The 25,719-nt window shown below is 37.0% G+C and overlaps 2 protein-coding genes across 10 annotated transcripts in view; one reads left to right on the forward strand and one right to left on the reverse strand.

The window, feature by feature from the left end:
• The first annotated feature begins 2,691 nt into the window (after positions 1–2,691).
• LOC428778 (general transcription factor IIE subunit 1-like) lies at positions 2,692–11,704 on the forward strand. The gene is made up of 5 exons (XM_040699410.2): positions 2,692–2,788; positions 5,746–6,204; positions 6,753–6,954; positions 7,501–7,727; positions 8,100–11,704. Exons 1-5 carry the CDS (start codon positions 2,782–2,784, stop codon positions 8,489–8,491), a joined length of 1,287 nt encoding a protein of 428 aa, XP_040555344.2. The 5' UTR covers positions 2,692–2,781; the 3' UTR covers positions 8,492–11,704.
• Positions 11,557–25,719, reverse strand: part of PCM1 (pericentriolar material 1) — an 80,007-nt gene continuing 65,844 nt past the window's right edge. For 6 of the 9 annotated variants that reach the window (XM_046939859.1, XM_040698681.2, XM_040698680.2 and 3 more), the window contains 17 exons: positions 25,282–25,440; positions 24,461–24,517; positions 23,176–23,348; positions 22,967–23,095; positions 22,338–22,458; positions 21,909–22,046; positions 21,534–21,667; positions 20,687–20,821; positions 20,329–20,526; positions 18,594–18,653; positions 16,376–16,514; positions 15,664–15,812; positions 15,375–15,450; positions 14,443–14,696; positions 14,147–14,239; positions 13,897–14,020; positions 12,518–12,849 (listed from right to left, as the gene is read on the reverse strand). In XM_046939859.1, coding sequence (XP_046795815.1) covers positions 12,824–12,849; positions 13,897–14,020; positions 14,147–14,239; positions 14,443–14,696; positions 15,375–15,450; positions 15,664–15,812; positions 16,376–16,514; positions 18,594–18,653; positions 20,329–20,526; positions 20,687–20,821; positions 21,534–21,667; positions 21,909–22,046; positions 22,338–22,458; positions 22,967–23,095; positions 23,176–23,348; positions 24,461–24,517; positions 25,282–25,440 — 2,165 coding nt within the window. In that variant the 3' untranslated portion in view covers positions 12,518–12,823. Of the gene's footprint in view, positions 12,850–13,896; positions 14,021–14,146; positions 14,240–14,442; positions 14,697–15,374; positions 15,451–15,663; positions 15,813–16,375; positions 16,515–18,593; positions 18,654–20,328; positions 20,527–20,686; positions 20,822–21,533; positions 21,668–21,908; positions 22,047–22,337; positions 22,459–22,966; positions 23,096–23,175; positions 23,349–24,460; positions 24,518–25,281; positions 25,441–25,719 lie in introns of all 9 variants that reach the window. The other 3 variants (XM_015285412.4, XM_046939860.1, NM_204531.2) reach the window with 2 other exon arrangements.

Raw genomic sequence — 25,719 nt, forward strand, 5'->3', positions numbered from 1 at the left:
TTCCTGGTGTTCTGTCATTTTGCAGCACTTGAAGGTACAGGCTACAGATTTTGCTTTATAAACTAAGGGAGTGTCAGGGACCAGCCAGCATGAAGGATACAGAAGGAGCAGAACACGGGAGGAAGGCAGAATAGCAGGTGGTGGGCCAGGAGAAGACAGAAAAGCAACCTGGAAAGCTCACGTCTGCCCAGGGTACACATCACAACCTCCCGCAAGGCCATGTGCACCAACCACAGGGAAAAGATACTGCATTTGCTCCACGGAGATCTTGGTTATATTCCTGCTCCACAAAGCTTTTCTCATTCAACTTCTGGTGATGCTCTTTTTTTCTCCCATCTCAGACTGCTCAACCGACAACCTGCTTCTTTCTCCTCAAGTAACCCCAAGCACAGCACAACACCACAGCCACTCTACATAAATGTCACCACTGTTCAAATGGGCCTAAAACAAAACCAGACAACTTTGCCTATCTATGTCTCAAGCTCCTGCTTTCAGTAATGTTTTTGTTGCGCAACAACATAATAGCTCAAATCCTGCTTCCCACGGTCCTCAGTGCCAGAACAACAGGCATTCAGAAACACTCAAACCACATTTTTTATTACTACCTTGCTTACAACGTTTGCTCCTTCTCTGAGTGCATGCCACAGGGGGCATAGCAAGAGCTCACACAAAACAGCACCAGGCAGATACAAGGCTGAGCAGCACCCCTACTGTGCACACTTACCTCTGTTACATGCAGGCTGATATCCTCATTCAGCAAGCCCTCCTTATCAGCCACAGCATGCCCAGGTGCTTGTGATTTCCTGTTTCTGAGAGCAGCGCTACCAGCTGAACCATGGCACTCCTGAATTTAGGAAGCTGTTTTATGTCTTCATGCCATGTTTCCACACGTCCACACACAGGCTGAGGACAGCCACATGAATAAAGCTCTGAGGTTAGAGAGCACTTTCCCTGCTGAAAACACTTAGCAAGGAAAACCACAGGCATTACTCATTATAAACCTTTCCCACAGACAAAACACAACAAGTACCAGCATGCAGTCTTGCATCTTTGCATGTTCTAATGGAACATCACAGCAAAGGAGTGTGCTCAAGAAGCACAGTATGGAAGGAGATATACCTGCTCAACTGTTCTGCGTAAGCATTTTAAATTTAAAACACAATACGTGACACCACACATCATGTACCACAAGGTTCCAACCTCCACTGCACACATACATGATGAAGACAGATTGGAGATCGAACAGATTATTATAGTCCTGAGAGTGTCTGGCAGCCTTATATTAGTGATTGTTTTAAACGTGGTTTTCTCACCCATTAAAGGAAACAGAAGTATCTATCACTTTATCTTCTTGAGAAAAAAATACACTGAAAAAATGTTTTTCATTTCCTTTGAAGACAGAAGCCACCTAAAATAGATGAACACGCCAAAAACACAAAAGCTAAACACACGTATTCTATTTTTTTCTGAATATTTTCAATTTCCCAGGTTTTGGGGGGGTTATGAAAGCTCCTAAACACAAATTACGTAAATTACCCAGGCTACGTTTTTGTTTTGCAACGACAAAAATGAGTTAATTATCATGTTACCTGTAGTCCTCTAAAGTCATGCTAATGAAAACACTAATCAGAGATTGCAGTCGCTTAAAATTTCGGTCCTGATCTGTTGTAGGTATGCAGCATTGAGCAATCAGATTTGTAACTTCATTGTGGTGCAATGCGTATGAGAGTGAATTCAGTCCGTTCCGAACGAAATGTGATGTGGGGACTGTTGCTCCACCTGGGTGATAATTGGGGCTGATCACAGAAGGGTGTAGGAAAAGGCTGGGAAATACTTAAGCTCGTTTTTCAGTTACTTTGAGCTCTTAGGAAATGAGTGATTCTCGTGTAGCAGGAGCCTGGAGATCTCTGCATATATAAAGGAGGTAATGATAAAAGTTTTTAACTTAGTTACAAAAAATGTGGTTATATTAATTTTGACAAGACTACTTTAATAAATCGTTCTCCTTTAGAGCTTTTGAAGTAAAAGTCTAATTAAAAAAGAACACTCAAACGTGTAGCTTGTCTGCTCAGGCAGTTTCACGTGGGTTAACTAAGCAAGTGGCTGTAGATCAGCCTTGTACAACTTGCTCTGTGTGATGTCTGTGAACTTGAAATGCTACTTTTGATAGCTGCTTGTTAACACAGCAAGCAATTCTGTGCAGGTTTCCTAAAACAAAGGATGGTCTGAAAGGTAGTTCCTATTCTTTGCTTATGACAGAAACAAAGTGGTGTATTTTCTCTTCTGAAGTTATAATAGCTCCGTGTAAATCACAAACAGAAGAGCTGCTCCAGCATCTAAAATAACAAATGGGTCAAAAAAAAGATCCCACCCTCATAAAAGTGCTTCAAAAGCATCTAAAAGTAGAAATTAGGCCATGATTTCAAAGGTATCTGTCAATATGTGCTACCAACTGAAAAAAAATTACTTCCCAATGATCCATAAAAGCAGCAAAATACCTCTCTCTTGACTGGAGTGTGACTGCGGATCAGCTTTGGAGCAGATTCCAGCTTAAAGCCTTTCTAACTCTGCGGCAGAGCTGCTCCTCTTTCTTCTCCTTTCCTTGACAAGGGTGATCTCAGTCTCTTCTTAATGGAGATCTGCTGCCTACAGACAACAGCTCTTAAAAACCAGCAGTTCCTCCTGAACTGTGAGCCTCTAGGCTCAGCAATTGGAAAGTGGGGAGGTTTATCAATAGGGACTGGAGAACATCACCTCAGATATAGCAAAGCGCTGGAGAGAATGCTGGGTTTGTATTTTCCATGTCTGCTATTTATTCAGTGGAAATTAACCCATTTTTTTTTTATAAAAAGAAAGCCATTGCCTTCTATGTTTGACCAAAAGTTTGAATACCTAAATTGCTACTGCAAATTGATACTACATTTCTCTGTTGTTTTTTTTTAATCAGTATTTTTTTGCAGAATATATTCACAATATTTATATTACACGTGATGTACAATGGCTTTTGTTGTGTAAGTGCTGGGGCTTTTTTGATTGGGCTGGTTTGGTGTTGGGAGTGTTGGAAATGGTGGGTTTTTTCCTTTTTTTTTTTTTTCTTGAATAGTTTTTGTGGTGGTAAGGCTCTGGACTTGAAGTGCTATTAACATTAAGGTGTTTGGAAACACTTCAGTGCAATCCAAATATCTTTACTTTATGCAGGTACATAATGCAGGTCCGGGATAAAGAATCATAAGAATTCATAGGCCAGCAAACCCCAAGCTTACGGCTCAGGTCTGATGTCTTCTCTAATGAGGTTATCTCCTTATCCCGTTCCTTTGGAAATTATTTTAATTCTATATTTGACTTAAAGTCAGAAAAAACTGTTGTGAGACCTGCTTGTAATAGAAGTGTTATGGTTCTGCCCCACATTAGTCAAGGAGTACATATAAATGTGGTTTTGTTAATCTTTCAAAGCAGCACAATCTAACTGGCATTCTTAAAATAAATAATCCACACAGCCTATCTTAGCCTGGGCTACTATCTCAGAACACGCTAATGCCTCTGCAGGGCACTGCAGGAGTGGTACCATATCCCAGTCAGGTGCTGAGGCTGCACTTCTGCTCTTTCTTGGGGCTGGTCCTTATTACAGAAATACCTGATGACACCTTTCTGTAGGGAGCATAGTGAAGATCCCAGTGCCTCCCGTCTGTGGATTAGCCAGCAGGGACAAGGCTCAGTGCTTTTCGGAGCCTGAGGATGCTCAAAGTCACGTTCCTGATCTTTGATGTTGGCCAAGGACACTGTCCCTCCTTCCTGCTGAATAAAAGCCACTGCACAGAAACAAATTCCAAATCTGAGGCCAGAAAGAGGGAGAAAAAAAATCATCAGCACAAGTTAGCATATTCTTTGGTGGAAGAAATCTGTTTTTCTGTACTCCAGAAATCATTTTCTGCTCAAGCATTTTTGGAGTTTTAACACCAGAGAGCAGACGTGGGAGTCTAGACCATAGCCCTGGGTCAAAATCAGCAAATCTAAGCTGTCTGGTACACTAGCAGTCTGCAGCTTCTCAGCTACACTTTATATGAAGACTTATTCTGCATATGCTTATCCTGACTTTTAAAGGAAAACAAGAAAGCCTACTCAGCTCTAAGAGCAAAGAGACCTTGCTGCAGGTGGTGAAATGGAAATTGCCAGCTGAGTGCAGCTGATTGAGTGGCTTGAGGACAGCTGCTGTACTCAGGCTTGTGTGTTTTCTAGATGAAGCAGTGACTTGACTTTTCCATCAAGGATAGGGGTGGAGATAGAATTACAGTCAAAGTACTTGGCTAGAGGCTATCCCTGCCCCAGTGTAGACACCTGCACACGTGTACGCAGACAGCGTTATGCTAAGGCTTGACTGGCAGCTAGAATTGGATTTAGTTCTAGGAGACTCAGTTCAACAAAAGCTCAAGGACCTATGCTTTCCTACTTAGGAAAGGGATTATCTGTCCAGTCCTATCAGCTACATTGACCTGTGAGTCAGATGGACTGTTTAGCTGAGCCTTTTCAGAGGATGAGGACGAAGAAGAAGGGAAAATAGAACTGGAGAGGAGGAAAAGAAAAAATACAAAGTTGCTTTTTCCTTGAGGCTTTCATGAAAAATCTTAGAAACACTGTTCTTATAATCTATGCACTGTTGGTGGAACTGACACTCTGAGAGTCTTTCTCCTTACTAGGGTTCAGTTTAACTCTTCTGGAGCAAACCAAAATAATTTAAGTTGGGTGAGACCTCTGGAGGCCATCTGGTCCAACCTCTCTACTCATGCTTCATTAAACCACAGAGCCAGATCAGGCTCCTCAGGCCCTTACCCTCTTGAAGCCCAGACATTCAGTCTCCTCCCTGAATAACCTAATGTAGTGCTCCCTGTTCTTCCTGTGGGAGATTTAGGTCAGGGCAGTGCCATTTCTTTTTGGGTTTCTAGCCTTAGAACATCAGGATTATACTTGATTTAATGACAAGACAGTGCTTTCCCTTTGAGATGTAAATTGAATTATAGCTCTTGTTTTTAACTATGACTTCTATTGAAAGGTAACTGCAAGCTCTACATAGCAATGCACAATCACCTGGGATTGAGCAAGGTGCCCCTCAGCAGTGGATGTCAGTGCAAGTGCTGGCAACTTACTACATGCCATAATGTGCTGTCCCACCCCCACCCACCTTCTGATGAACTGGATCAAGTAGGCTCAGTCCTAACACTGTGCTGAGTGAAGGCAGTGCCAGGCAAGATGGAACATCCTTTTCTAGGCCTTTGCTGAACCCTCACAACCAGCGAGGGAAAAACAAACAAAGAAAACACCATAAAAAGCACACTAAGAGGTACTGAAATACCCATTGTAGCTTTGTAACACAGGGAGATAGAAACACATCTATTTTATGTCGTTATGAATTAAACTATACATTTCCCACTTGACTTGCATCCTGAGCTGTAATTTTCATGGCTGGCTATGAGTGAAAATGGGTACTTCAGGCGTGCCTAGACATGAAGACACTGTCTTCTCTAACCTATTTTCCTAGATGTCCTCATGTAAAAACTCACAGAAGCTATGAATAATTCGGTTGTAATTGCTGTACCTGAATACCTAATCTTTGTCTATTGATACCACCCCATCCATAGGTGCAAATTAAGGATTTTATATTAATTTATTCGGTGTTGCAGAAGAGCAAATGACAGTGATCAAAAAGGCTTACTATAACTTGTTGTGCAACACTTCTTCCTCTGACGGCAGTTCAACTCATGATGGAAGAGCAAAACGTTACCACAGAAGTCCCAGCAGCCCTAAAGCGCCTGGCCAAATACACAGTGAGGGGTTTCTATGGAGTAGAGTACTCCCTGGCTGTGGATGTACTGACCCGCTACCCCTGTGTGAAAGAGGATGACTTGTTACAGCTGCTCAAGTACGAACGCAAACAGCTGCGCACTGTTCTCAACACACTCAAGGCAGACAAGTTTGTGAAGCTGCGTATGCGAGTTGAAACAGGGCCTAATGGGAAGAGCACAAGGCACAACTACTATTACATCAATTATAAGGTGTTGGTGGATGTGATAAAATACAAATTGGACCATGTACGGCGGAAAATAGAAGCAGATGAGCGGGATTCAACTACCAGGTCCTCCTTTAAATGCCCATCTTGTTCTAGCACATACACAGATCTGGAGGTCAATCAACTCTTTGATGTATTTACAGGTCTGTTTAATTGCTTATTTGATTTTTATCTTGAAGAATAACTGTGATAACATTAAATTGGCTCTTGTGGGAGCTTTGCAAGGAAAGTATATTTCTTAGGGTTTACTTCTTGTTTGCTGATGGGACAAGAGCCCAGGACAGGAGAAGGAGCTGGGAAATGAGGGTAAAAGGAAAAGCTCTCTTTGTAGAATAGGCCAAACGAGGGAAAATAACCCTAGGTGTAAGAACCAGATTTAGGCTTCATCTTGCTAGGAAGGAGACACTCCACCTGGGTTAAGACTACTCATCTGTCTTTAGTCCCATTTTTCTCATATGGAAATGAACACATATTTATGTTACTCTGCTCTGAATTTAAGTTAATCTTTGTGTCTTCCACCTTTCTAATGGAAGAGCTGGGCAAGATGGATAAAGCAGTGAAATGAACAAACGCAAAAACTCTAGTAAAGTTGAGAGTATTTTGGAAACTGTCCAGATAGGATTTCACAAGTTACTGATTATCTTTTGCACTCCATGAACATGAGATTTTTCCAATTTTGATAATGTTGCAGAGACTTTCCGCTGTACTTACTGCAGTACTGAAGTAGAGGAAGAGGCCTCAGCACTGCCTAAGCGAGATGCTCGAACCTTGCTAGCAAAATTCAATGAGCAGATGGAACCTATCTTTGTGCTACTGCGTGAGACGGAAGATACTGTTCTGCCATATGACTTGTTGGAACCTCAGCCAACAGCAATCCCGGGGATATCGGAAAGGTATAAATATAACTCTCCCATCTCCTAATAATATAAGCCTCTCCAACAACTTTCCAGTTAAATTAAAATGCCTAATCTACAGGCTGCTTTATTTGATTTTTGCCTTCTTCTGTACTGTCTACTGCACATGATGGGAAACTCCTTAATGAAGAAGCCTATATTATCTATGGCATTTTGGATTGTTATAAATTTACAGCTTTGTTTTTGTTACTTTATTTAAGGAGTTATTTTCTAGACTTCTCCTTTGGTGAATATAGTTCACAGCCTTTCCTGTGATAATGTTACTCTATTGGCATGCTCGATCTAGAGGTGCATTACTGAAGAAATTATGCAAAAAAATCAGTGGTTCATAATCACTTGCCTCTGTTATGAGGTAAGGGGGAATTAAAATTATTTAAAACTAGAGAAAACCTGTTAAAGCTAGGCAGCTAATAAACTTGTTTCTTGTTTTGATTTCTTTTTTTTTTTTTTTGGTTGTTGGTTAGAATGGGAAGTGAGGGTCTTGCTTGTATTTCAACTGTCCAAAATGGATAACATTTCATTCAGTTTTGACCAGAATGCATGTTCAAGCATGCTGGAACCCTGCAGCAGACCTGAAAAATGGGCCACCAAAAATTCCTCTTTTGGCAATATGTATAGTCAAAACTTAATTATTGATGTCCAAGATTCTGAGCGCAAGAAGAAAAAGAAAGAAAAAACAACTAAAGAGCAACCTATCTGGATGTCAGAGAGCACTGTGGAGGGAGCAACAACAGCTATCATCAATAATGCTGGTAAGTTTTGAGCAATGACAAATAATTCAGCAGCTTTACTACAATTAAATGAAGTTATCCTATTGAAAATGATGTGAAATCTGTTCATAATATAAAATAACCCTCCAATTCTGGTCTAGTGACTATCAAAACTAAGTTTCTGAAAATTATTTTTTAGACTGATTTAGATAATAATCCTAAAGCCAGAAGTACCATGTCCTGAAATGTTCTGGCTCTAACCAGGCAGTAACACTGGTATTGACTTCTAAAGTGGAAACTTATTCAAAATGCCTGCATTTTAGAGAATGCTAAACAAAATAGGAAAAAATATTTCATTTACACAGTATCTGTGGTAACTAAAACTATTCATAGCTCTAATGTATTGTGTGTTAGGAACAAATGCTTCTGAAGAAGCAGAAGAAACTGTTAAAGAAACTGTCACTGAGAACGAAATCATCAAGACTCTTCTCATCCATGAATCCATGAAGTCATTGTCCAGTGCAGACTATGCTCCTGCTGTCAAAAGCAAATTACCTGAAGCAGGCAGTGACACTGAGTCTGAAATCGCTAAACACTCAAGTACAGTAATAACAAAATTAGCAGGCAGCAACTTTGAACAAGAGGAAGAGCAAGAAGCATTAGATCCTATTTTAATGGTAGCTGGTCAGCCTTACTCATATGGTGAAATTAGTGAAAATCCAGAGCTTGTGTCTCTCATGACAAATGAAGAGAGAGAAGCTTATATAAAAGTAGGACAAGAAATGTTCCAGTCTGTGTTTGAGTAAATACTACTGCACTGAATATACATGCCTCTATTGAATGGGTAAAGTTTTCTTTTGGATTAAGACAAAGTTAGCTTGATCACTTAACTTAAAATCTTAAATTTACCATTGATGAGTTATGTTTTGTTTGAATGCCTTCTGTCAGCAAGATTGAAAACTAAATATTACCTGTAGGAGGCAACTACAGTTCAAAATACTAGCACTGCAGTAAAAAGGAGCCTAAAGTTACTATGGTTTTTCTGTTGTTTTAATGCCTACTTTTTTGTGAATACTGTAATCAGTAATTCTAGAGCATAAATAATTCCAAAATGCAACTGAATATTGTGATCTGATTAAAATAAAGTTTCAAAAGCAATGTCGTAATCTATTTAAAAAAAATCAGTTGTACCTTCCTCCTGGAATTTGCAAAAGTGAGTCATATTCCAACAGGATTTGGCTTCACTCTGTATCAGTATGTTCTACATATTGGCTTGCAGGTCATTCTCTACATAGTAGCAATACGTGTCAGAGCAATTTCCCTCAATGCAAAGAGCTGCTACTAAATTTTGTTAGTGATAAAAGAAAATCAGTTCTGGTATGTTAATTTTCATCAAAAGTAACAAAATAGAAAAAAAAACTAAAAATGCTTTTCACTTTTTGTTCCATACAACTACTCTTAAGGGGATGAACAGCACAATGAAATTCAGAATTGTGAACAGTTTCAAAAAATGTCTGTTCCCATTTCATTGTTATTTCCTTATAGAAGGCTGTACAGTAGGCATGAGCTGCAAGGCAGCCATTTAGTCACCCCAACAGTTGCCTTCAACACTTTTTTTTTCCTCCTCAAGATGCCTACAGTGGGCAGTGTACTGTAATGTTCATTTTGGTCCAGATTGCTATGCAAGCAGTTTATCAAGAAGAAATTTCCATTCATACTCTTCTGCACTCATTTGAAGTGAGATTCTTTCTAACACTACTGGAAAGAAAGACATTCTACTTGAATGGAACTACATAAGAGTGGAAGTATCGGTATCAGAGTATAAGATACAGCTTAATTCCTTTAGCAAATATACTATTTTAGCTTAGCTGGGAATAATTAAAATAGAATATGAGTACAAACTGAAATAGAGGAACCTGTCTGAACATCAGGAAGTACTTCTTCACTCTGATGGTGACTGAGTGCTGGAACAGGTTCCCTATAGGTTATAATGTCTCCCATGCTGTAGATTTCAAAGTTGCCTGGATAAGGTCCTGCACAACAGGCTCCAGGTGGCCCTGCTTGAGCAAGAGGGCTGGACAAGGTCATCTCCAAAGATACCTTCTATCCTCAGTTATTCTAGGATTCTGTGAAGAGAGAAAGTGTGAACAAAGAAATACCAAAGGTAGATGGATTAGTATGAAGAGAATTTGACTTACAGTGTCAGAGGAAGAAGAATGGCAGAGGCTTCACTCTTGTCACAGAGTAATTCAACCACTATTGAAGTTTTCTGACCATGAAAAATGTTTCTTGCTTGAAAACAGTGAGCGTGAATTCTTTCTCCAGTCTCACATGCCTTATTAACTGGGGAAGTTAGGCTGAAGTACAGCCTATGCATTACAGTACTAGTGCTCTGAATAGTAACACAATTACAGGGGCAATTTCAATTGTTATTAGACTACTTTAAACAACAACAAAAACCTTTAAACCCTCAACCCTACCAAGTTACTAACAAAAACTAAGGCAAAAATGTTATTCCTATATAGAAGCCTGATGTGCAATACTTTGTACTTCATATTAAGATTTTGTAACCAAAATTTCCTTAAAAAATTTCCTTAAGCAATTACAACTCACAGAACAGACACCATAATACAATTGACTTCTGCAAAGCTATACACAAGAAATCACTCTCACATCTGCAATCAGCATACAGTAAAGGGAAGAACTTTTCATTAATGATTTGTCTCAGGTTGGCCTATTATTTCTGACAGTTGGTTACTATTGCCATTTTCTTCCCCTCAACACATCAGCTTCCTGATGCTTATCACTATCATCAACTTTATTTTCACAACTAAAAACAATTCTTCACTTCCTTCCATAGATCTTGAAACAGAACATTTAATCCTGAAGTTGCAGCTAAAGACTTCACTTACACTGCACACTATCAGCCTTCCTTATTGGTCCCAAAGCTGTTAGAGCAAGACCCCCTACAAAGAGCTATGCTGAGTACAAGGTCTTATTTTAAAGGCTCGTTCCCTCCTGTGCCCACCTGCAGCAGTGGTATCATTCCTGCTGGTGTGACTAGGAGGTCAGTATTACTTCTCTATGACCATTATGGCATACACTGCTAGCGCTGAATGTATTTAGGGTAAGTACTATTCTTTACCTTGTCTCATTCAAAATTATATTTAACTAACCCATCTGTACATTTAGACATCCTTCCTTAGTTTTGACATCTATTATAGCTGACCACCCTTTGTGGAGGATAGTTTTCAACATCAATTATAATTGCAATTTTATCTAACGTTGCCAAGCATTGCCTCATTTTTTAAAGTTACAATGGATTTTATGCACACTTCCTCAATTGCAATTTGATCCCTCATCAAAGCAAAGCCAGTGGCCCACCTGTACTACTCCTTTGTCTCAGTAAGCATTCATAATCTTCACAGAATCCAATCAGTTTTTGCTCAAAATTTCATCATCAGAGGTAGGGCAAATCCATCAGAAATTATTATTCATATGTAGCATTATGGAATGCTCGTCCTGGAACAGTTTGTGCTCATGTATCCTGAGCTTAACATTTAATGTGTAAATGATATTTTGCCTTAAATGAGATTATATCCTCTTTTAGGTTTACCGATTCTGGTGTTCATTTAGTGATTAAAAGCTTTCATTGTGTTTCATTTTCACCAGCTTGCAATGTCACAGTGTACTTCCCTTATTCTCTACATCACAGTGACTAAAGCCTTTGTGGTAACTAAATTGTCTTTAAACCTTTTAATATGTATAATTTTGCTTTTACAATCACCTCTTATATCTAATCTGCCATTTCAAAATCCATTCATAAAAGCTGAGGCTCAAAACCAAAGAATAATAAAAAGGGAAATCACAGTAGAATCACACTCATTTTATTCAAACTTCATGCTACTTTGGGTATATTTAACCTTCACTATTACTAAAATGTCTTCCATACTGTATAGCCATATTGTAACACTAACCAAAAAGGAAGCAAATTCTGAACTTAAGGTAATCATTACTTTCTTGGTTGCCTTGAAAACAGCCTTGTCCTAACAAATGGTGAACAGGATCTCTACATTGCAGTAGATATACTGGATAAACTATTTCTAGCTCAAATTTATGACTACTTCTTACTAGGAATTCTGATACAAGTAGGAATATGAAAGAGCAAATACAATTTTTATTCTGATTTAGTTTTCAATCTACTTTTCTATAACCCTAATTCTGCCTTTGCCATGAGACTTTATTAGGTGCCAACTTGAACTTTTTTTTGTTATTCATTTTTTTTAATACATGGTAACTTTAATAGTAATTTTCTATATGTCTTCCTTTTTACATCCAAAACCATTCACGAAGTTAAATACTTAAGGAAAAAATTCTACAGGTATTCAGTTACAACAATTTTATGTGTTACATGTGAAATGATATTAAAATTTTCAGCCAAGTTTATCCTGTTTCATATTGAAAAGTACACAACTGGAAATAATTTTAAAAAATGATGTTTTCTGCAATTAACAACAAAACAAAAGGGTGTCTACTTTGCCTCAGACAAATGTGCTGACAGAAGTTAATTCCACAGGCCATGAGCTAGAATAATTTTTACAGGCCAGCTATACTTAGGCTATAAGGCAAGGAGGAAATACAGACTATCTACAAGTAGTGCTTGTAGAAGACTGAGAAACTGTGAGACAAGAGTTTATTTTCCCAGGAAAACAAACCGTGTTTCTCTGAACAGGACCAGCAGACTATAAACACACCAACACTTCAGTCAGTTAGCTTCCAACAAACGCCTCATATCATTTTATAAGCCTGAGGAAATTTTTCCAAAAGACAAATTTACAGAGAAGTCCAAACTTTATTTAAAACTACAATTTTGAACAAATTTTTAAAATTACTAAACAAGTCACAATAAAAAAGATTAAGACAGAAAAAGAACAGTGCAGCAAAACTGAATAAAAGAAGATTCAGTTCCAGCTGTTCAAACTGCCACAGGCAGAAGTTAGCCTACCTATTCTAAGAGGCAGTGTGTCAAAAACTATTTTACATTTTTATACACTTCCAGAATTTGTGAAATTAGTGCTGATTTTCCATATGCATTTGTATACAGAGAGTTTACATATGCAGGTATCTTCAGATTATTCTCATGCACTTTGGGCTCCAAAAGTTTCTGTAAAATAAAGAGTATACTCATTATTGTCTAGCAGCAAACAAAGCATCACACAGAACCCTAACCACATTTCAAGTCAATAAAGAATATGATGAATAATGGATACTTACAAGAAATATTTGATCCTCGCCTCTTCTTCACAAATACTTTAAATCATGGCCTACTTAAAAAAAGGCTACAGCTATATCCCACTTACACAGATAAACACTGTCCTAGCTGCTAGCTACAGATTTGCTGTGGCGTAGTGCTCTTATCCAGACTGTCTCTACATCAGGCTTCCGCATTCATATTCACCAGATTGAAATGGTGGACTTCTGCTAGCACAGTCATGACAAGCAAAATGGTGGTGGGCAGTGTATGAAACGAAAGATGCATGTCATGCTATCCTGGAAGATACTATGCTGCCACTACAGTAGAGAAACGCTTTCATCAGCTTATGTTGTTTGAGGAATTGGGATTAGCTTGGAGGCCTTGACTTCTCTGATGTGGATAAGCCTGCACTGGACTATTGCACCTGTGTTAGATGTGCCATCACTACAGGCAGCCCAACAAGAACTGGACAGTATATAGATGTATATATGTGTAATATGTACTTTATTTTACCTAAAGAGATATTCTGCTATTCTGTAAGCTCTGTAGAACTTTTGCATTACAAAAAACACTGAACAGTCAGTGAATAAGTTATATTGAGTATTACTGAATTAGATACTAGCAATTAGAATTTAAAATATTAAAACCAAGCTTATAACAAGAAATTTAAATGTTGATTTTTAAGTTTTAAAACATTTAAAGTTACACTATGTATTTTAAATGTTAACTTTTATGATATTTAGTCAAAGAATCTAACAGGAATGTATATAAGGGACAATGAAGGCAAAATCTACTCACACCAATAGATTATTTTCTAATGTATAATGATAAAAAAGGATAATCTATCAGCACCACAGTGATTTTGATCTTCAGTCAGTGATAACAAGGTATGTGGACTCTAAGGGTGTTCAGAATGTTTTCCCAACGTGTGGAGATGATTTAGAAAATAATCCTTACCTGGTTCTTTCAGAGTCTGGGCATCTCCTACTAATTCTCGATCTTGCTCCCCACCTCCACCCAATAATTCATCTGACAAGCTGTTGGTTTGGGCCTCTGATGCTATTTTCTTCAGTAAATCTGCCTTTATAACAAGTAAAGCAAAACTCAGTTCTAACTAATTCTTTTTGCTGCCTTGATAAGTAAGATATTTGTTATTATTTAGGACACGCGCTTCTAAACCATAACCCAACAAAACTCAGCAAAATACCTCTGAATAGACTGCAAGTTTAAGGGGCAAGTCTTCAACTTTGACAAAGTCATCCTCATCAGATTTTTGACTTACATTTCCAGAACCAGCTTCCTGTTAATAAAAATAGTAACATTTAGTGCCACCGTTTTATTTTTACTCAAAATAAAGATTTTTAAACATTTTAAGTAGCGCATCAAACAGAAACACACACATTAAATTTGTAGATGACAAATGTACAAGACTGGAAACTACAAATAATATTAAAATATGAAAAAAAAGTTATTTTAGATGCACGTCAACTGAAATATACTCACATATTCATTCACTAACACAGGCGACTCTGTGTCAGGACTGCCGGCCATGGAGCTTTCTGAACTTCCAGCAGATGACTTGTTTACTACACATGCTGTATCTAGCATTTGTGTTTCATTTCCTGGTAAAGATGAGCTTGATTCTTCCGTTTTCATACTGGCTGCTATAAACGATTCTGGGGTATTCACTGGTAAAGGTGGTGTGTTCTCCACCACATTGAGGTAATGAGGTAAAATTGTAGCTGCATCTTGTTCACCTAAAGCCACATTTAAATTTAAATTTAAAGTTTTATTTATAATGTTTAGAGACACTAAAATATTCTGAACATGCAAGATCACATTTTTTCTTACATCATGATTCATAGCTACAAATGAGCAATGAAAGTGAACTATACCATTATTTTCAACAGCAAGACAGAGGGAAAGGAGGTGGTAACAACAGTTAGAAGCAACATCCATACAACCTGGTGGCATTGGTCTTGACAGAAGATGATTTTTCAGTTCTTCATCAGCTACAACTGAGTATAAATCTTTAAACTATAAAATTATATCAACTGCTAGTAAATGGTAGAATTAGGGAAAAAAACTAGCACCAGACAAATCCAAACATCAAAATGCTATAATAGACAAATTACTCAACCACAATTGCGTGTCAATGGCTGTAACAATTATCTGAATTATCTGAAATTTGTGCTATTGTCAAACATCAAATGTAACACTCCTATGTACTTATTACTACTTCAGGCTTCCTCTACAGAAGGTTTACTGTGTCTATATCAACACAGATATACCTACTTAAATGACACTGTTCCATAAAAAAAACATCATCTTCCTCTTAAGCTCCATATATCACAGACACTATCTGAGATAATTCTCAGAGTATGCAAATTCATATAGAAGTGTTAATCTCTCAAATAGCTTCATACTGGTCTTACCTTTAACATTAACAGACTGTTGTTCAGATGACAAAATATCACTGCCTTTTGTCTTACTCAGTTCTTGGCTTGAAATCTATTGGGGAAGGTGAAAATGATTTAGAACAAATTCTACTGATCAATTATCATAGCTTATTGTCTAATTCATCCTTCTTTGCTAGAAACACCTGTTCCACTAATATACTAATATGAAAACAGTGCAACAGGAAAAAAGATTTACATGAAGATATTTTTCTGAAAAGTTATGCGATGGCTTAGGTTTCTTCTGCATTTACAACTCTGACAATACCTGTTCATTTTCAGTTGCTGTTTCACTGCTCGCTTGTAATGATGTCTGCACATCAACAGGTCCTTCCTCAAATTCTATTTCTTCGTCTTCATTCTCATCTTCTCCGCTGCCATAATTAGTGAGAGCTTGGGTTTCTGCTTTTGATAAACCTAAAGGTAAATCAACATAAAACCATCTTCATACTGTAATTACATATTGATCTAATTCGTTCAGTTTTCTCAGTAAGAGCTCATTGATACATCTGACAGAGTATGGTGGCTGCAAATCCAAATCCATTTTGAGATTTACTACACTGATTAGTTCTTCTTTCAAAGTATCCTATGAAATTATTATAGTGATTATATACTTTCAAGATCCAAATGATCTGCATAAGTCATGTTACCAAAAAAATCACTCACTACTGTCAGTGTGAAATATCTCAGCTATTAAACAAATTGTTGTGAAGAATGGAAATATAAGGGAAACCAAACCATGAGCTGTTGTCCTCAGATCTACTAATTGCAAAGAGCAAAAGCTCCTCTAGTTGAAACACCTAACTCTTAACAAGGTATTAGTAAATACAGTACTGGAAAACTTCTATTGGAAAAGACCTCTCTAGAAAATTTGTGACAGAAGATGTTACTAAGAAGTGCTTAACAAAAATTGTGTTGTAAAATTAGTTGGTTAAAACTGTGGTGAAAGCACTGAATAATGAACCATAGAAAACACTTACTTATTGCCACTGGGCCACTTTCACTTTCTTCATCTTCCTCTTGGTCAGAAGCATCAGACTTGATACTTTCAGGAACTTCATTACCATCATACGTTTCTAAGCCCTGTACTGGTTTGACAGTTTCAGTCTCATCCTTGTCCTAGGAAAACAAGGAATACTGTGCAATTTCATGTTTGTTTATCTAAAGATTAAGTTATGGTTCCTGCCCTAAGGAGCCATCTCTTTCTCCCCTCAAAAATAAAAAAAATCTACTGACTAAAAGTTAATGTTCCGTATCCCCGCAAGATGCCTACTACAACAAAGGACTGATACCCATGAAACAAATATCACAAAACTACTTCAGAAACAGCATCAGATCCTACTATGACAGACCACACACTTCCGACATAACCATAAGGAACACAACTGAATTATCAGAAAAAGCTCATATCAGTTAACTAGTCTTAAACATTTTTCTTTCAGTTATTAAAAGGAAGAAGTAAGAAACACTAGCACTGTTACCTTCTAGTGATTTTCCTCAACTACTAAGGGGTCTCTAGCAGACATTATGAATATTCCTAACTGCCCATTTTCATTTATTTGACAGCTACTCAGCAGTTCCTCTGCTGAATGATTTTTTAAATATCTTGAGTGAGAAAATTCTGTATGAATTCCGAGTAAAGCTTGGAGTTTTGCTCCAAATCTTGCAGGAATCTTTTACACAGAAGCAAGCAATGATACACAGATTTCCAATTTTACTTACAAAGTAGTATCACAGAAGCTCTAAGCTCTAGAATAAAGCACTCACCCTATGCCCATACAAGTCTATATACGCACCTATATTCAGTCTAGAGAAGAGGAGGCTTAGGGGAGACCTTATTGTTCTCTACAACTACCTGAAGCGAGGCTGTGGTGAGGTGGGGATCAGCCTCTTCTCCCATGTAACTAGCAATAGGACTGGGGGGAATAGCCTCAAGTTGTGCCAGGGGAGATTCAGGTTGGATGTTAGGAAAAAACTTCTCTGAAAGAGTGGTCAGGCACTGGAACAGGCTGCCCAGGGAGGTGGTGGAGTCACCAACCCCAGAGATGTCCAAGAAACACTCAGATGTTGTACTGAGGAACATGATTCAGTGGGAAATATTGGTGATAGGTGCACAGTTAGACTGGATGATGTTGAAGGTCTTTTCCACTCTTGGGTGTTACTATGATTCTATGCCCATACAGGAAAACTTTCAACGCTACTTCACACATCACCTATATCTTATCCTTGGATACAGAATTTGAAATACAATCCCTCTCCTCATACACAATGACTTTAAGTGATTTTTGAAACAAAGAAGGAAATATTTTAACCCCTAACATTTGTTAACTTGGAGAACATACAGGTCAGCTCAGTACATCAACTACTCTGTGTCCTACATCTGCTTCCTCCTTGAGGTGAAAAAATTACTTGCAAGATTAAAAAAAGAAAATGCTTTTTGCTAAAAATAGTTAAGCACCATCTCTATTCACTGTCCTTGCTATTCAAAGAATTAAGGAATAACTAAATTCTCAATGCTTTGAGTTGAGAATAGGGGGAACAGCCCCAGATCAAATCCCATTAAAAAAACACAAAAACTTTCATAGCTGTTTTATAGTATAGAAAAAAAGAATACTAATAAAGAAAGCTCCTAGCCTAATGCTAATAACAAAATAACACAAATCACTCCAGTTGTGTAGCATTCAATATTGACTTCGTTCTTTTTAGACTTTCAAACTAATACTTTTAAAGTAAAAATCATTCAACACAAAACTTCACCAATTAGCAGTATTAAAGGTGCTTTTCTGTCCTTATTGATCTCAATGCACCTCTTGAAAGATAAAAAGCTACCATTTTTTATAAGAAATGCATCAGTCCTTACACTGGCAATAGCTCTGAAGAACTAACAGGAATAAAAACAACTGAAGAGACAATATACAAGTTATGTTTACTACAGCATACAACAGAGTAACTGGTGATGGCAGAACTTTCTCTGAAGTCATTTTCCAGACTGGCAACTCAATTAAAAAAAGGAAGTTCATTTACTTCAATGAAGTAAACCACTGAAAACAACAGAGAAGATAAAAACCAAAAAGTTTTATAAATTCACAAACAGTAAGAAATTGACTGCTTATAGCTACTGGATTTGTATGATAGAAAACAGTAAGTGATCTGTGAAATTATCTGAGGAATAAACACAGTTGAGAAGCATAAACATACTTTGTCCTCATCGATATCTTCAGTAGATGAACAAACATCCACCTGGAGACCTTTTTTTGCCTAGAAGAAACACAAACTGTCTTCAATTCTAGACTGAAGTAACTTAGAAAACTACTGAACCAAACTAAAGCTTCCTGGAAGGCTGCCAGAAATGCCAGTCTTACCAAGAACTCCTATGTCAAAACAGTGGAAAGCCACAAGGAATTCTGTATTATGAGATGTTTACAGAGACATCTTCACAATTTAAAAGTCACAGAACATCATAAGCATGCTTGGCCTTTTTTTTGTTTGTTTGTTTGTTTTTTGTTAAAGATTGCTTACACAGGCTGTTTCTCCAGTCTGTGGTTAAATCATAATTAAGCTATGGAATTAAATACGCCAGCTCTGATCAAGGCAGCCAGCTATATTTTTAAGCATTGAAACTAAAATCAGTTATTTTGCAGGACTCAAGACAGCCACAAAATAGAGCAAAACCAAATATACCTCTGTCAGGATCCTGGATCTGAAAACCCTGAAAAACTATATAGAGATATTTACGTGGATCTGTACAAAACAGACAGAACCTGCCAGCTCTGGCTCACTTCTGGCTCCACTGAATCTGAACTTACACTTCAGCAACAACACAAGCACTGACCACAATCCCAGTTCAGGAGAATAGAAGAAATGCTAGATATCTAAATTGCCTCCATGCACTCTTATGGCATGGGGTAAACCAAACCTTCATGTAGCAAAGAAATAATCCACATAGCATAGGAAGTCAAATCTAAATCCCTCTGGATTCAGAACAGAGCATAGACTGTTCTGCTCCCTAAAGAAGCCAATCTCCCACTAGGTACAGTACTAGTACTTCTAAGTTGAGGTATACTTAAGTTTAGCTGACACTATGCTTTAAACTACTTGCAGGACTTCATAGTTCACAACAGATTCACATTATCTTCTGTTGATTTGAGGGATTTTTATTTGTGTTTCTAAAAGAAGGCTGAAAGGACACTGAAGTCGTAACTATACTATGCAATAAGAAACACTGAGGTACATACATAACTAAATTAAGAGTTACACGAATGTGATCTGTTTTAGTGCTTCCTTTGCAAATAATTCATGTAACTAAAAATGAATTCCTAAAAACTGCAATGCCACAATTAAGAAATGCCAACACATCTTTACAATACTGAAGTGGTGAAAAACAACCAAAAACTGCATTGTTGGTGCAGAATATGTACTCATATTCTGCATCTTCTCATGTATTTCTGAAGACACGTTTTACACTAATTTTAGAAAGTCATACTTTCTACATATGCCAACAAGCCAACTGTTTCATGACTACCTAGCTAGAACAGATGTTATGAAAAGATGCTTCCTGACTAAACTACTTCAAGGAAAGCTGTAGGAATAGGTGAAGAGATGATGAATTGGTACATTCATATGCTAAAATACTTAATTTGACTACTTGGTGACAGACATTAATACTAACCCATGACTTGATGCGCACATATAACTATTTCCCTTGAATCAAAGTCTACAGTTAAACTTACGTAGCAGACAGTAACCTATAACACAGGACATCTCCCTTAATGAGGAAGACAGTTCATGTTTCTATACAATTAATACTATGACAACACAGAAGTAGTTTGTTAAAGCAAAGAACCACCACTTTTCATATATAAAGTTTGGGAAACAGACATTTAAGAAACTTAGAAAAGCCAAATTAAAAAAAAAAAAGAGTAATAAGACAAACCTCTTTAGCATAAGACTGTATCTCTTCAGTAGTTTCTATTTTGCGTTTACACCTCTGCTTTACAGAAATACTGTTATTGTCCAAGTCTTGCATGAGTTTAAAAAAGGCTAATTCATTAAATAATACTTCAGAAATCTCCACAAGAAGATCTTCCCCACAATCTTTTAATTTTCTACCAGCAAATTTTGCCAGGGAATCCTGTGAAGAGAAATAAATCTTCAGTTTCTGAGACAAGCTTTCACACTTCAAAGACTACTTATCATACCGTTAGTAACTCTCAAAATTAGTTAAGTACATAATAGTTTGTAATCTTTTTTAAACAATTTGGTAAGTTAAATGCTAACTAAAAACTACTAACCTGAAGTATACTTCCAAGTTGTTTATGAAAGAACTTGACAAATTCTTTACTTTCATCATTCTGTTGTGTAAGAGTCAAGACCATACGTCTTACTGATGTCAGTAATTGAGAAGAACATACTTCATCCATGTGTTCCTAAAAAAGTATTACAGAATGAGCTTTGTTACCACTTTAAGAAGTTAATCATCTCAAATTCCAAAATATTTTGAACACAAAAAACATGAAAATCAACAACTTCAAAAATATTTTTTCAAAAACATTTCAAAAATATCTCAAGTCAAATCATATGCAACAGTCTGAGTTAAAATTATCTCAGTACTACTGAGAGATTATTTCAGAAATTGATTTTCAAACACTTCTATTCAATTTGGCCAGCTGCAAACAAAAATCTCTTTTTATGAGGCAAAAGTCCACCAGCCCTGTGCAATCGAGAAGCCTTATCATTTCCTTCTCAGCAACGTCTGCAACTCAGTATATATTGGCAGCTGTTGCTAAGATACGAGTTATCAGTTTTACACAGAAGTGAAAATTTGAAAGATATTTGATGGCAACCATATATCCTAATAGTAACAACTTAGATTTACTTATAAACTCGTTCAAATATAAATCCAATTTTTTCGTCCTAACTTTCAAGGACTGAAATATATCCACATAGGTACAAAATGCAAGCAAAGATGCCTGCTTTAGAACACACTAGACAAAGTATTAACATTTGAAAGCTACTTTTATTGTCTTAAAGCATGGAAAGGCTATCACATTTTCTACTAATTCAATATAAACAACAGTATTCCATGCAAGTGTGCAGCTCCTCTTCCTTCTAGTACACATTACTGAAAATAGTTCTTACCTTCAGGAAAGGAATGACCTCTTTCATAATTGCTTTAATCTGCCGGTCAAGCTGCTGAGTGTCTATGCGAGGACATGGGACAGCAGAAACTTCACTTGACTGTGGCACAGAAAGACATTCACTCGTGCTGGGACCTTGTTAAAAAAAAAAGTGTACACATCTAAGTCATTTAACATCACTGTTAAAGAAATATCAATTTCAAAAATGTACATTTTCCTCTGAGAATGAATAATATTTACTCAAGTACATTAAGAACCTACAAAACTTTGCTTTCAATATAAAGGAAGAAGAAAACATGTCAGCCAATTAAATTACTCTTGATATTTAGAATAATTATTCTCTAAAACTAAGTAAAATATGTATATATGTGCATACCTTCTAATTTAGCAGCAGTAGCACCCTGCAAATTACTAGAGCAGCCCTCAGAGTCAAGGGTACTTTCAGCTTCAATTTTCATACGCTCATATTCCCTCATCCTAGCCAAAGCTTGATCTAAGTGAATCACTGTGTTGCCTATATTTAGAATAAAAACATCTTTTAATCTAAATAAAGTTTTCAAAGGATAGACAAGAATACAATAATAAAAACTTAAAGCTGTAGGTTTTGAAATTTACACAACTGCAGTTGCTACTATGTTCTTTTACACACACTTTCATCAAGTGTCTAATTGCTCAAAGTGTTGTATTAAAACCATGTGGTTACATATTAGATCATAAAAGTACACTACTCGAACAGATGACTGTAGTCACTTCTGGAGAGCAGGTGAAGGAATAATACTTGAGATGTAAATCACATAATTCTTACCAAGGTCATCAGTGGCAAAGGGTTCAAAATGTGAAGATGTAGACATAGTACTCCTGTTGTCCGCATCATTTTGTTCGCAGTCCTGACATGCTTCTGTAGGGAAGTTCTTGTCAAAAGTTTCCTAAAAAATGTTCATCAGCTCAGTACAAAGCAGGGATGCACCATACTCTCACAGACGTGAGAATGAGCCAGCAGCTTTTTTTAGCCAGGTGTGATATTAAGGGCTTGTCACCAGGCTGTCTTATATCCTGAAAACAGGTAATTCTAGCATGTTTTTTTCAAATACTTCAACTATAAACAAATAGGAAACTAGGTGGAGGACTTGTTAGTTTCTTAAATAATTAATTCATTGGGAACCTTGTAATCAGTACTTACCCTGACCTTATTCACAGTATATTGGCTATTTTTGAATACCAGTTTCCAATTTATACTCTTCATACTGTTCTCCATGTTCTGTTCCTCCCTAACACATCAGTGATTTCCAGTGTAAAGATTTCTACCACGCAAAAGGCTTTTATGAATTTTAGACAATTACAGTCACCACTATGAATATTTTGGTACACAAGCACGCATGTAAATTGAAAACAGGAAAAGCTGACAGTAAGCTAGCTTCTGAAATGAAAGCTTACATCATCTGTAGAAGCAAGACTTTCACTGGGAGTGAGTTCAGAGTTTGATGCTATCCATGTTGCGGTATTTAGTGATTTTATACATCTCCCCTTCTCGTTGTTCTCAGATAAATGTCTGGTCACTATATCCTGAAAAAAATAACTGTACTGTAAAAAGAACATCTACAATTTCTTCAGTTGATACACACGATTCTAAAGTTTGTGCATACCTGTAAAGCATATAGGGCCCTTTGTCTTAGGTAATCTGTGTTTAACAGCTGCAGCTCATGGAAAAGTTCAATAAGAAAGTGGGGCCGAGACTCATTTTGAGAAATAAGAGTTGCGACTTCAGAATAAATTGTGTCCCGCAAAGCTTCAAACATAGAAAGATCACTACCAGTTTCTGCAAGGAATAAAAAAAAAAAAATCATTAAAAGATCATTTCTTGACACTAATCCAGTTGAAAAAAACCTGCTTGTTACATAAAAGAATTAGATCTCTGTTATACAGATACTTTCTTAAAGCTTACTCATCTCCTGAAGGCAATAAGGACTTGAACATAACAAAATAATTCTGAAATCCTGTAAGTATGAAACATACAGCATTTGTGTCAATCAGGTTTTGTTCTTACAGTTCCAAACAGTATCTTAAGAAATCAGTCCTTATTGAATAGAGTACTGCTCACACCACAGTGTTGCTTTCAGTTCTGAAAGGTATTCAGTGCTGAACACAGACTGTTAAAGCATTTCAAATAAGACATTCAAAGGTCTCAACCTTCCCACACCTCCCACACTTACATAAATCTTGTATTTCCATGCATTTCTGATATTTACATAAAACCTCTTACCCCTCAGCACCATTACACGTTCGTAAGAACACAGTGTTCTATTAAGTTCTAATTCCTAGCCTCACATTCCTTTAAGAATTAAAAGTATCACCCTTATATTACAACTCTTCTGTTAATACATACATACTTTGGCAAGTGTTGAATGGAAAAACAAAGTTAAAATTAGGAAAACTCAGACTTTAACAGATGCACATTTGTTAGTATTCAAGTTTATTAAATTATCAGCAATACAGAAAATTTTACTGTAAAATTTGATTATCTGCCAATAGTATAACAGTTTAAGCCATGAGGCAAGGTTTTTCAGTCTGTAATAAAACACTAAAAATTGCTCCTCTTGACCATTACTAAATTGTAACAGCAGATCTTCCACACAAAAAAACGTCTACTTAAATTACTTTTTGTCATAGACTCCTTTTTCCACGCATAATTTTGACTGACTGCAAACAACAGACGTTATCCACAATTATAATTCAAGGCAGTTTGTGTTGTTGCATTCCATGCTTATTACAAGTAGCCCCTCTTGCCTCATTTATAGAGAAACTGTTGCAATTGTACTAGTTTTGAACATCTGCTAAACAGTCTGAGCAATAGGACCAAAGCTAAGGGGGGCAGGAGGCAGCAGGGGAGAATAATAGGACATTGTTGAAGCTAAGCAATGAATGCATTACCTGGTGCTTCAATGCATGCATTTCTGTTAGACTGCTGCAGAATTCTCCTAGCATGTGCTGTAGGAAAGTGGGGATAGACAGTGATAAACACAAAAACGCGCACCAGAAATTAAGACAGGGTCTATACAAAACAGCAGGAGGAAGACTGCTTAATCATCCAAACCACATCGCTGCTTATTGTGAAAATTTAACTGGCAAAGTTTATATAATAATCACTAATAAACAGCTCTCAGTGTGGACACAGTTACATTGACAAAGCTGTACATCATGCTACTATGACTAAAATATTTGCATGATTCAAACAAGGTACTGGCAGAATCTAAAAAGACACAGAAGAATATTTTTATGACACGGATGCAAGAAAAGCAGTGCAGATGGCAAAAATGTAAGGATGATATGATTTAATTTGAATGATATTTGATCAAGCTCCTTTAAGCACTAACAAAGAAAACAAGCATGCAGTACCAGATGTCATTAGAATGGTAAACAGTTTCATCTGCTGTCCATAGAAATACCAAGAAATACGAGATGTTTTTGATCAACTTGGATTTTGTTCGTCTTACGTTAACAGCTTGTTTCTAAATATTGTAATCAAGTACCCAATCTACAGAAAACACGCAACATCAGTCAGGTCAGTACCCAAACATTACATGCGTTTACGTTTACTGCAACCGTGGAAATCAAAAAGCAAAATCCACACACGCTAAAGTATATCGTTGCTGTCTTGTCATTATATACTACTTTTAAGCAATAAACTAGTAACTAAGTATGGAAATCCCTTACACAAAGTTTACATGACAACAAATACTGAAATTCAATACCTGAAGACATTTCAGTAGATCTACTGTATTTAATTATTTTTTCCAGTTGTTCCCGATTCTTCTTGCTGAACACCTTGGCGTGAACAACTTCCTCAGAGTGTTTACTTTTAGTGCTTTTGCAGGGTTCACACACACTAGAAGCACTCGCACTGTCATAACCTTATAGGAGGAAGTGGAAAGGGAAATTACAAAGAGTTTTCTAACTTTCGTGCATAGGCTCAAGGGCAACTTCAAAATGAAAGAACAACTATCTTTCAGATTTTCCTTTGTTTGCTGAAGTGAGAATTTAGTGCTGCTGTATCAATGACTGCAGCAGTACTATGTATGCTAGTAGTGTCCCTCTCATTCTAGACTGATTCTGTATTTTACTGAAATACCTCCCTCAGCAAGTCATCCAGCTAGAACACAAAGAATTAATGAAAACAAAGATTCTCCAGG

Source organism: Gallus gallus, chromosome 4 (genome assembly GCF_016699485.2).
Source record: "Gallus gallus isolate bGalGal1 chromosome 4, bGalGal1.mat.broiler.GRCg7b, whole genome shotgun sequence".
NCBI lineage: Eukaryota > Metazoa > Chordata > Aves > Galliformes > Phasianidae > Gallus > Gallus gallus.